Source organism: Loxodonta africana, chromosome 8, assembly GCF_030014295.1.
Source record: "Loxodonta africana isolate mLoxAfr1 chromosome 8, mLoxAfr1.hap2, whole genome shotgun sequence".
NCBI lineage: Eukaryota > Metazoa > Chordata > Mammalia > Proboscidea > Elephantidae > Loxodonta > Loxodonta africana.
Genome location: NC_087349.1, coordinates 20577048 through 20589707, shown reverse-complemented (window position 1 = coordinate 20589707; position 12660 = coordinate 20577048). Strand labels below are relative to the sequence as shown.

Sequence of the window (12660 nt, the reverse complement as noted above, 5' to 3'; positions counted from 1 at the left end):
TCTCCGCACACACCCATCCCAGGTGTGTGGCCTCACCACCCTGCTAATGTCTGAGGTCTCCCCTGTTCAGGAGTGATGACTCTGTTCTCCATCAAGAGCAACCACCCTGGGCTGCTGAGCGAGAAGGCTGCCAGCAAGATCAACGAGACCATGCTGCGCCTGGGTGAGTGGGCCGGAGGTCTGGGCCAGCCCAACACTGCCTCCTCTGGGGGCTGTGGACCTGCAGGCAAGGGTTGGGAGGGTGCAGTGAGTCAGTGAGGACAGATAGTTAGCAGCCACAGACAAGAGCCTGGTGCGTGTATGTGTGTGTGTGCGTGTTTGTATAGGGGTGTGTGTGTGTGTGGTGTGTGTGTGTAGGTGGCAGTGGCAGCTCAATAGGAGAGCGCTTTCTCAGGTAGATGAATTCTGGAGTTCATGCCAAGACTGCCTCCTTATGCCCACGTCCTCTCCCTGAGTCCTCCTACAGTTGCCTTAGTGCCCTTCTTGCCTTGTTTTGGGCAGCACAGCTCTCGAACAGAGCCCAGCGTGGATTCCGCCCAGACTCAGCTGTCTTTCAGGCCCTTGTGGGGCAAACACTCTGCTCCCCACTGCTGCTCCGATTCCTGAGGTGCTCAGTAACCTCCCGTCCTGCCCCGTCCCTCCACAGGCATTTGTTTTTCAGTGTATTCATAATATATGTTGTGGAAAAAAATAAAAACAAGGTACAGAGTAATGTTTCTAGAATGAGCTCGTTAACATAAAGAAAGGGAGTTTCTCTCTCTGTGGACATTTGTATGAGCACAGAGAAAAGAATAGAAGGAAATATACCAAATCGTCAACATGGGTTGGTTCAGCTGAGGGAGCTGGGATCTGCTGTTCCTTTATATACCTCTCTATTTTTTCACTTCGCACACAGAGCATGTATTCCTTTTGTCATTAAAAAATAAAAATAAAGTGTTTGAAAAGCAAAGTACTCAGAGAAAGCACACAGACCTTCTGATTTAAAATAAAGCTTCTAGATCATGACCAGAGCCTTCACCAAAGAGGACATCCAAGTAGCCAACACACATGAAAAGATACTCGCGATCATTAGCCATTTAAAAAAAAAAAGTGAACTTCAAGTTGATTCCGACTCACAGTGATCCTATAGGACAGACTAGAACTGCCCCAAAGAGTTTCCCCAAGGAGCAGCTGGTGGATTCAAACTGCCAACTTTTATGGTTAGCAGCCAAATGCTTAACCACTGCACCACCAGGGCCCCGTTAGCCATTAGAGAGATGTAAATCAAAACTACAATGAAATACCAGCTCACCCTGGCTAAAATGGCACTGATTAGAAAAGCAGATAACAAAAAATGTTGGAGACAATGTGAGGAGATTGGAACCTTATCCATTGCTGGTGGGACTATGAAGTGGTACAATCACTATTGAAAATGGTATGTGCGTCTTCAAAAAACTAGAAATATAACTACCTTATGATCCAGCAATCCCTCTCCCAGGGATATAGCCTAGAGACCTAATACTTCTGACACACACAAACATATGCACTCCTATGTTCACTGCAGCTTTATTATACTAGCAAATAAATGGGACTACCGACCCGCTAACAGACCCCTCGCTGTTGAGACAATTCTGACTTACAGCGACCCTGTAGGACAGCGTAGAACTGCCCCATAGAGTTTCCAAGGCTGTAATCTTTACGGAAGCAGATGGCCACATCTTTCCCCGGAACAGTGGCTAGTGGGTTTGAACTGCTGACCTTTAGGTTAGCAACCAACCGCTTAACCACCATACCACCAGGGCTCGTTAGGAACCACCGAAGTCCCCATCAGTAGATGAATAGATAAGCAAATTGTGGTACTTGCATACAATGGAATACTACGCAACTATAAACAACAGTGATGAGTCCATGAAGCTTAACATGGATAGACCTGGAGGGCATAGTGCTAAGTAAAATAAACCAAGCATATAAGAACATATATGGTATGATCCGTCTTCTATAAGAAGACAAGAATAGATACATATAGAGAGACCAATGTTCATTGGTGGTTACCAGGGAGAAGAGGGGGAAAGGGGAAGTACGCTTTGGATCATAAAGACTAGTTCTTTTTGGTGATGGGAAAAGTGGCACCGAATGTGGATTTATGGGTTCAGCATAACAAAGTAAACAAGTGTTTGAGCACATATGGACAGGTATAGACACAAGAGAATGTGGACAAACTGTGATAAATGTAACTAGTGTCAATGAACAATTTGTGTCGAAATTGTCAAGTGAGAACCTAACTTACTATGTAAACTTTCACAAAAAACTCAATAAAAAATAAATAAAAATAAAGTTTCCAGATCCCAGAAGATGAGGCCACTGATGGTGCCTCATTCTACACTGAGGACAGTGCTTGGTACACCAAACCAAACCCACTGCTGCCGAGCCGATTCTAACTCATAGTGACCCCATGTGTTTCGGAGTAGAACTGTGCTCCATAGGGTTTTAATGGCTGTGATCTTTCAAAAGTAGAAAGCCAGGCATTCTTCTGAGGCACCTCTGGGTAGATTGAAACCACCAAGCTTTTGGTTAGTAACCCAGTGCTTAATCGTTTGCGCCACGCAGGGACTCCTTGCTTGGCACATTCCCGTTGCCACCTAGTCAATTCCGATTCATAATGACCACATAGGACAGAATAGAAGTGCCTCATAGGGTTCACAAGGCTGAAATCTTTACGAAAGCAGACTGCCACATCTTTGGGGCGGCTGGTGGGTTCAAACCACAGACCTTTCAGTTAGCAGCCAGGCACTTACCCACTGCATCACCAGGGCTCCTTGCTTGGCACATAATGAGTACTTAATTGCTGAATGAATGAATGAATGACCTAGAGTTATCCATGCTGAATTTGAAAGAAGTGCCTTTTCTGTAAGTCCACTGCTCCTGGAGAAATTGTTTTGGCCTCCACAGGCATTTTTGGCTTCCTGGCCTTTGGCTTTGTGCTCATCACCTTCAGCTGCCATTTCTACGACTTCTTCAACCAGGCGGAATGGGAGCGCAGCTTCCGGGACTATGTGCTGTGAGTGAGGGCCCGGGGCTCAGAATCAGCAGCAGTGGCCCTGGAGCCAGTTGTAAGGGACAGCCCCTCCTCTGTGCAGGAGGGATCATTCCGATTCCCTGCCTCAGACAGCAGATTGAACTGGCTGTCTTGCTCTGGGTACCCAAGACATCATTTGCCCTGTAATTTGCCAAACTTGGCAAAGAGCCTTCAAGTCTCTTCTCAACTCCACCCTTCCTCCTGCATGCCCATGGCCTGTATTTTTAACTGTTAAGAAGCCGTTTCATGTTTTGGCTTCTCTGGCCAACTCTCCATGAGCCAGAGAAGGTGCTCTCTGTAAATCATATGTACTGGTTTACAGAGTGTATTGTAGATCCCTGCATGGGAGGAGTTACCTCTCTACCGTAGTTAACGTGTCATATTTGCTAGCTTTGACTGTGCTTTGCTGTGTCACAATGAAGAAGAGTCTGCGAGAGTAAGGCAACTGGGCGCCCAAAAGAAGTGTAGCAGACACCTGCTGTTACCATGGGTAGTATTTAAACCAGTTGTTGAGTTGATTCCAGTTCACAGCCACCCCATGTGTGCAGAGTAGAACTGTGCTCCCTCCATAGGGTTTTCAAAGCTGTGACCTTTTGGAAGCAGATCACCAGGCCTTTCTTCCAAGCGGGTTCAAACCACCACCCTTTCAGTTAGTAGTTGAGTTTTTAACCACTTGCACCACCCAGGGACTCCTGGAGCATTTAAGATGCTCATTAAAATTGACACTAGTCCTCCTCGTCCTGACTACTTCAGGCTCTTAGTGATCCCAGACTGTAGGGCAGTGGTTCTCAACCTTGACTGTGCCTTGAATCACCTGCAAAGCTTTAAAACATACTGAGGCCTGGGTGCCTTCTCCAGAAATCCTGATTCAGTCATCTGGGATGTTCAGTTGTCTAGTATCAGTAATGACTGTAAGCTTCCTGGTGATGCCCCTGAGCAGATGGGGCTGAGATCAGTGCTGTGGGGCTTTGCTTGTTGTCACAGCTCTTCATAAAGTCTTTGGATTGTCTGGGTATCTACCCAGGGAGTCCAGAAAACCTTGTCTGTCTGCTGTCCCTCACCACAGATGCCAGGCCAACGTGACCATTGGGCTGCCCACCAAGAAGCCCATCCCAGACTGTGAGATCAAAAACCGCCCGAGCCTCCTGGTGGAGAAGATCAATCTGTTTGCCATGTTTGGCACTGGCATTGCCATGAGCACCTGGGTGTGGACCAAGGCCACGCTGCTCATTTGGAGGCGCACCTGGTGCAGGTGGGGTCAGCTGCCAGCTCCTTCTGACCTCCCACCTGACTCGTTCAGCCTCAGTGTCCCCATCTTTAGGCTTGTGTGGTCCGACTTTTTCCAGCACTGCCTTGGCAACGCACTGAGCTGCCTAAAGCCCTTCTCTGCGGCTCACCACTGCCCCCTGGTGGCACCTTCTGTCCTTGGGAGGACTTGAGGCCAAGTGCTCAGCCCCCGACCAGCATCTAAGAGAGAAGGGATTTGAGAGCGGGGCACACAGAAGCCCTGCGTTCCAGGCTCACTTCCTGCAGAGAAGACCTCTGTCCCTCAGCATTCTTGAGGGACTAGAGACCCTCTGGGGCCTCCTTCCCTGGAGGGAGTGGTGTCCCTGCTCTTCCCCAGGACTGCTGGCAGTGGTTGCTCCTCCACTCCCTGTCCCGACCCTCTCTCCTCTCAGGCTGACCGGGCAGAGCGATGACGAGCCCAAACGGATCAAGAAGAGCAAGATGATCGCCAAGGCCTTCTCCAAGCGGCGAGAGCTGCTGCAGAACCCCGGCCAGGAGCTCTCCTTCAGCATGCACACCGTCTCCCACGACGGGCCTGTGGGTAAGCCTTCGCCCCCTCCCCACCAGTGGTACCCCAGCCTACGCAGGCTGCTACGGACGTGGGGCTGTGTCGAGAGCTGTGAGGAGTAAGGTGCTGCCTCCTTTTTCTCACTCTCCTCCTCAGCTCTCAGGTCCCCTGTCCCCGGCCACCTTTCCCTTCTCTATGTTTCTTAACTTTCTTCCCCTGGGTCTGCATGCTGGTGCTTTTTTTTTTTTAATTGTAAAAATATATACAACACAACATTTGCCAATTCAATGTTTTTCACATGTCCAATTTAGTGATATCAATTACATGTAATCAGCAACCCTCACCAGTAATCATTGCCAAAGTTTCCATCACCGTAAATAGTAATTCACTGCTTCCTCACCAGTGATGCCCCCTTCCTCCTCAGCCCCACCCTAGTGCTTTGGTTCCGAGAGGGCTCGCCCCTCTCACCCTCTTCTCCTGTCTTCTACACTTGCTCTCCCAGGGCTAGAGTAAGTCAGGGTTCCAGGAACTGGGTTTCTGGCCCTTCTCTTCAGATTGAGAACGGGTCGAGATCACTCTGATACCAGAGTGAGCTTTCTGTGGGTAGTAGAATGGGAGGGGCCAGGTGGGGAAGGTCAGTGGTGCTGAATAAGGGAGGTGCCATCCAGGGACTGTGCAGTCACTGTCCTTATTCTTTTCTCCCCATCCCTGTAGCGGGCTTGGCCTTTGACCTCAATGAACCCTCAGCAGATGTTTCCTCTGCCTGGGCTCAGCATGTCACCAAGATGGTGGCTCGGAGAGGAGCCATACTGCCCCAGGATGTGTCTGTCACCCCTGTGGCAACTCCAGGTATGAGGATTTGGGTTTCCGTAGGAAGGGGTCTTTCATGGAGGAGGAAGAAGAGGCCCTGGAGGATCTGAAGTGTCAGCTGAGACCCTAGAGGTCTAGAGTTGGGGGCCCCAGAGATGAAAGAGTAGAGGTCTGAGGAGACGGGGTGGCATAGACAAAGCTGGGGCCCAGGCTCAGGTTCTGTTGTTCTCCCACCGCCAGTGCCCCCTGAGGAGCAAGCCAACCTGTGGCTAGTGGAGGCCGAGATCTCCCCAGAGCTGGAGAAGCGCATGGGCCGGAAGAAGAAACGGAGAAAGAGGAAGAAAGAGGTGTGCCCACTGGGGCCCCCCACCGAGCTGCCCCGCCCCACGGTGGGCCATGCCTCCAGTGCTGTCCCTCGGCTGCCTCAGCTGCCCCGGCAGAAATGCCTGGTGGCTGCTGGAGCCTGGGGAGCTGGGGAGCCCTGCCGACAGGGAGCCTGGACCCTGGTCTCCAACCCCTTCTGTCCAGAGCCCAGTGCCTTCCAGGACCCGTTTCTGCCCATTGCCCCAGCCCCCGTGCCTTGGGCTCAGGGCCGCCGGCAGGGTCTGGGGCCCATTCACTCCCGCACCAACCTGATGGAGGCTGAGCTCATGGATGCAGACTCAGACTTCTGAGCCTGGAGAGCAGGACCTGGGACAGGACAGAGAGGAGCAGATGTTGTTCCGAGGCTCTTCTTCCTCCCTGAGAGCGCTTCCTCAGGACCTGATCTTCCAGAGAACCCGAGGGCCCAGTGCCCTCCTGGGAGAGGGGCTCGAGGCAGCAGGACTGCAAGAAAAAGCCCTGAGGGGCTACATCTCCTTGGTTGGGACTCACCAAGGGCAGGGCCCTGGCGCTCAGGGTCCTCATTTCTGCACCACCAGCTGGAGTCTGGCTGGAGCGCGTCGCCTGTAGGGTCATGGAACATGCTGAGCTTGCGGTGGGGCAGGAATGGTGGAAGCAGGGGTGACAGCACTCAAGTGGGCTCTGGTGGCCCGTGTCCAGCAGATTGGGCCCAGCTACCCTTTTCTGGGCCAAGTGGTACCCTTTTTGGCGCTCTCAAACCAAGTTGGTTTATTGTGTCATTAGCCCTTTGTCTAAGAGGGGCCAGGCTCCCTTCTTCCTCTTCCAGATGGCAGTAGGACTGGGAGCGTGCACTCCCATGCGGGCTGTAACCTCTCTTGGGAGGTGCCTAGCTGGCCCTAACCCAGGTCAGTAACCCATCCTCTGCTGTCCTACACCATCCCTCCCCATTTCACTTCACCCAGGCCAACCTGTTTCCATTTCCTGTTTATTGATTAGGACCCAGAGCTGCAGCACTTCCCGTCCCCCACCCTACCTCTCTACTGTTGGGCCTCCTCTCCAGGGAGAGCCTGGACCTGGTGTAGCATAGAAACAGTGACAGGAGGGACACGTGTTAACTTCCGCACATCCATCCAGTGGGAGGGGGGTAGATCCTCCGACCTGAGGAACTACCCTGGGAAGCTGCTGTAGCTTCAGCCAGACAGAAAAGTTTCCTTCAACTTCCACAACCTGTGGGTGAGGGCACTCCCACCTCTCATAACCCCCAACAATGTCCCCAAGGCCCCAACTTCAAGAACCAGACAGCAGGAAGCCTAAGAAGCTGGCTGGGTCCCAGATCAGGGGAGAGGGAGAGGGAGAAGAGATAAACTAAATAAAAGGTTTTTGTATAAACTCTTGGTGTGCTGCTTTTCCATAGGCTCTGGCCCTGATCTCAGAATCATTTGTATTCCACTTCCTCCTAAGGCTGTTCAAGAGTTTGGTGCAAATAAGGTCACAAGTAACTGATGTCTGTGTAATGTGCTGGCTGTCCTCCCTGGCCAGTTAGCTCTACACTGAAAGCTCTTCTGTGGTTACAGCTGCCCCAGAGCCTGCTGGTCACAAGATAACTGAGCAAAAACAGGCACTTAGCGCCTGGAGTTACAACTGGAAACAAGTGTCCATTGGTGACTGGATGGGCATGGTTCCTGAGGGCAATCCTGGACCTTACTGGTGGGGGCCCTCCTATCTCCTACAAAGGGATGTCAGAGTCAGTTAGCCCCACTACCTCCAACAAGGTATCAGTAGAAGACCGGGAGCTGGGATTCAGGATTAAGGAGGGCCAGGGAGGAAAGAAATCCATGGATGACAGGAAAGCAAAGAGGATCCTGGAGGAAAGCAGAGCTAGGGAGAAAAGGAGAGTCATGGAGGAAGGAAAGCAAAGAAGATCCATTGAGAAACGGAGAGCCACGGAGGAAAGGAGAGCCATTTAGGAAAGGAGGTCCATGGAAGAAAGATCCTGGAGGAAAGGAGAGCTAGAGAGGAAAAGGCAGGTACCCACAGACTTGGAGGGTATTGTGTAGAGTACTAACCAGGCTTGTTTGAGGGTACCCGTTTGTAAAAATGGCAGCTTGGCATTGTCAGACCTCCTCAACTAACCTCACAAGGGAGAGAGAGAATGACCATCAACATCAGCCCAAGACTGATTCCTATGAGATGGACATCAAACATACTCCACCCTCCGACCTGTCTACCAATTCTGACACAGTGGTCCCTCTCACAGCACTCTGTACTTCTCTGCTGGATTCAATAATTTGTTGCAATGGCCATAAAGAACTCAGACCATACTCAGAGTTAGGGTTTATTAGGGAAGTATCAGGATTAGGAAATGTCATTGAATTATGTCCCTCAAAATATCTGTCAACTTGGCTAGGCCATAATTCACAGTATTGTGGGGTTGTCCTCCATTTTGTGATCTGATGTAATTTTCTTGTGTTGTAAATCTTAATCTCTGCCTGTGGTTAATGAGGCAAGGTTCCAAAAACCAAACCAAACCTGTTGCTGTTGAGTTGATTCCAACTCATAGTGACCCTATAGGACAGGAGAACTGCCCCATAGGGCTTCTAAGGAGCAGTTGGTGGATTTGAAGTGCCAACCTTCTGGTTAGCAGCCGACCTCTATCTTTTTTTTTAATTGTGCTTTAAGTGAAAGTTTACAGATCAAGTCAGTCTCATACAAAAGTTTATATACATCTTGCTATGTACTCCTAGTTGCTCTTGCCCTAATGAAACAGCACACTCCTCTCCACCCTGTATTCCCCGTGTACATTCAGCCAGCTTCTGTACCCCTCTGCCTTCTCATCTCCCCTCTAGACAGAAGCTGCCCACATAGTCTCATGTGTCTACTGGAGCCAAGAAGCTCACTCCTCACCAGTATCATTTTCTATGTTATAGTCCAGTCCAATCCCATCTGAAGAGTTGGCTTTGGGAGTGGTTCCAGTCTTGCACTAAGAGAAGGTCTGTGGGCCATGACCTCCAGAGTCCTTCTGGTCTCAGTCAGACCATTAATTCTGGTCTTTTTACTAGAATTTGAGGTCTGCATCCCACTGCTCTCCTGCTCCCTCAGGGATTCTCTGTTGTATTCCCTGTCAGGGCAGTCGTCTGTCATAGCTGGGCACCATCTAGCTCTTCTGGTCTCAGGCTGATGTTGTCTCTGATTTATGTGGCCCTTTCTGTCTCTTGGGCTCATAACTACCTTGTGTCCTTGGTGTTCTCCTTTGCTCCAGGTGAGCTGAGACCAATTGATGCATCTTAGGCCAGTTGATGCATCTTAGATGCTTGCTAGTGTTTAAGACCCCAGACGCCACTCACCAAGGTGGGATGCGGAATGTTTTCTTAATAGATCTTATTATGCCACTTGACCTAGATGTCCCCTGAAACTATGGTCCCCAGACCCCCACCCCTGCTACTCTGGCCTTTGGAGCATTCAGTTTATTCAGGAAACTGCTTTTGGTTTAGTCCAGTTGTGCTGACCTTTCCTATATTGTGTGTTGTCTTTCCCTTAACGTAAAATAGTTCTTGTCTACTATCTAATTAGTGAATACCCCTCTCCCTCCCTCCTTCCCCACCCTTTAACCATCAAAGAATATTTTCTTCTGTGTTTAAACTATTTGTTGAGTTTTTATAATAGTGGTCTCATATAATATTTGTCCCTTTGCAACTGACTAGTTTCAGCATAATGCCTTCCAGATTCCTCCATGTTATGAAATATTTCATGGACTCATCATTGTTCTTTATTGATGCATAGTATTCCACTGTGTGAATATACCACTATTTATCCATGCATCCATTGATGGGCACCTTGGTTGCTTCCACCTTTTTGGTATTGTAAACAGTGCCGCAATGAACATGGGTGTGCATATGTCTGTTTGTGTAAAGGCTCTTATTTCTCTAGGATATATTCCAAGGAGTGGGATTGCTGGATTGTATGGTAGTTCTATTTCTAACTTTTTAAGGATGTGCCAAATGAATTTCCAAAGTGATTGTACCATTCTACATTCCCACTAGTAGTGTGTAAGTGTTCCAGTCTCTCCACAACCTCTCCAACATTTATTATTTTGTGTTTTTTGGATTAATGCCAACCTTGTTGGAGTGAGATGGTATCTCATTGCAGTTTTGATTTGCATTTCTCTAATGGCTAAAGCAGCCGAGCTCTTAACCACTGTGCCACCAGCGCTCATGAGGCAAAATTAGATTATGTTAAAGAGGATCAGGGTGGGACACCCTTACTCAGGTCATAGCCCTGAGCTGATGTAAGGGGAGTTTCCTTGGGGTGTGGCCTGCGTCACTTTTTATAAGAGATGAAAGGAGAAAGAAGGGTGCAGAGAGGGACCTCATTACCACCAAGTAAGAAGAGCCAGGAGTGGCGTGCGTCCTTTGTACTCGGGTCTCTGCTAGACCACGGGAAGATTGATGGCAAGGACCTTCCCCCAGAGCCAAAAGGGAGAGAAAGACTTCCCCTGGAGCTAGTGCACTGCGTTCAGATTTCTAGCCTCCCGGACTATTGGTAAATGTCTGTTTGTTAAAGCCATTCACTTGTGGTATACCTGTTACAGCAGCACTAGATAACTACGACAAGATGCATGCAGGCAAAGTCTCCCTTCTTCAGTGCATGGCCGCCTTCTCAGCTCCTCTTGGCCACGCAGGGCTCCTCTTGGCCCTCTGAGGACAGGCTCCTCTCTTGGCTCTCAGCCCTTGGCCTGGCCTTTGCCCTGTTTGGACAAGTGTTACAAACCCTTTAACTCCACTGGTAAGTGCCCAGAGGCACCCCACTCCGCCTGCAAGCCTCCTGCCCAAAGGTACTCAGCACTCTTGCTCTGTGGATTGGTACGCTCACTGTAGCCACCTTGCTTGGTGGGCCAGGAAGCCCACTATTTCTCTGCTGCTGGATTCTGCTATGCTTGCCACCACTTTCCCCTATCTCTGGTGTTACAGCTCTCTCTGTCTTCTGAGTCTAGGAGGTTCTCAGCACAGGGACCCCATGTCCAAAGGACATGCTCCTCTCCTGGCTCTTCTTTCTTGATGGTAGTGAAGTCTTCTCTTCCTGCCTTCAGGATGGCTCATTTTAAGCGTAGCAGGATGGTTAAACTGACCAATCCTCTTGTTAGGGTTCCAAGCACCTTATTTGCATTGTCCCACCCCTGCTAGGATTCCATACACATTATTTGCATTATCCGTAGGCTTTCCAATTCCCTTGGTTGGTCACAAACACCTTATTTGCACAGCCCCACCCAGTCATTTGTGGGAGTCACAAGACCATGCATGGCTGCAAGACCATATTAAGTAATTCCCTGCACCACACCCTTTCTACTGCTCCCATGTGATAGGGATACAAGCATTTGTACAAAATTTTTTTATTGTGCAGTAGGTGAAAGTTTTCCGAGCAAATTAGTTTCCCATTCAACAGTTTGTACATAGTGTTCCATGACACTGATTTCATTCCCCACAATGTGTCAGTACTCTCCCCATTTCTGTCCTAGTTTCCCATTTCCTTTCATTCTGATTTTCTAGCTTTTCTTGCTTTCTCATCTTTGCTTTTGGGCAAATGTTGCCCTTTTGATCTCGTTCTAAGGAGCATGTGCCTCTCAGGTATTGTTTATTTTATGGGCCTGTCTATGGTTTGGCTGAAAGGGAGTCTCCGAAAATGGCTTCAGTTCCAGTTCAGAAGGGCCATAGTCTCTGTCAGATCAGTGAGTCTGGTTTTTGGGACACAGCATTTGAACCAGAGCCAGATTCAAGGAAAAGGGGGAAGGGGTCGAACATACAGTTACATCCTAGGCACTTCACATGGGTAAGGAGCCCTGGTGGCGCACTGGTTAAGCACTTGGCTGCTAACCAAAAGGGTAGTGGTTCAAACCCACAAGCCACTCTGTGGGAGCCTTGGAAACCCTATGGGGCAATTCTACTCTGTCCTAACAGGATTGCTATGAGTCAGAATCAAGTCAATGGCAACAGGTACGGGTCATGGGTGGCATTGTAAATCAGCTCTTACTGAATGCTTGCTGGGTGCCAGCTGCTCTTCCAAGCACTTTACATGCACTAACTGAAACCACAGACCTACGAGGCACTGCTAACATCCCTCCAGACGGTGAGGCACAGAGAAGTGAAAGAGCTTGCCAAGGCCAAGCAGTGGGTGGCGATGCTGGGAGTCCGCCAGGGCGGACCGGCGCTAGAGTCTGCTCTTGACCACTGTGCTTGGCTGGCTCTCAGAGGGTACCATCCCCAGGGAGCTATTTTTATGTGGAAACAGACTCAGTGAAGCAAAATAACTTACCCGTGTCCTCACAACTACTAAGTGACAGACACGGGCTAAGGTCTTCCTCCAAGTCTAGGTTCTTTCCACTCCCGGTTCTGGTCTAATTTTTCTTCCCACTTGTATCCCGTTGTGTCCCCTTGTGCTTGCCCACCTTGCTCATTCTGGCCATCGCTGCTTCTCTCAGAAGTACTATAGCTGTTTTTAACTTTTATAAACAGATTTTAAAATGATAAAATTTACCATGTCAAAAAATCTTTTCTGAAACAAGGGGAAATGTTATGTCTTTCTTTCTTCTTTTCATCTCTTCCTCCCTCTAGTCTTCCTTTTCTGGATGGGATTACTTGTGTTAAGGATGGGGACCTAAAGGGGA

At 49.4% G+C, this 12660-nt stretch overlaps 1 protein-coding gene across 1 annotated transcript in view; it reads left to right on the top strand.

The window, feature by feature from the left end:
• The window catches only part of SMO (smoothened, frizzled class receptor), a 30928-nt gene extending 23537 nt beyond the window's left edge, over positions 1 to 7391 (top strand). Inside the window, exons 7-12 of the mRNA XM_003407271.3 lie at positions 71 to 163; positions 2929 to 3037; positions 4122 to 4307; positions 4735 to 4883; positions 5565 to 5699; positions 5901 to 7391. Of these exons, the coding sequence (XP_003407319.1) occupies positions 71 to 163; positions 2929 to 3037; positions 4122 to 4307; positions 4735 to 4883; positions 5565 to 5699; positions 5901 to 6334 (1106 nt within the window). The 3' untranslated portion in view covers positions 6335 to 7391. The remainder of the gene's footprint in view (positions 1 to 70; positions 164 to 2928; positions 3038 to 4121; positions 4308 to 4734; positions 4884 to 5564; positions 5700 to 5900) is intronic.
• The last annotated feature ends 5269 nt before the right edge of the window (positions 7392 to 12660 follow it).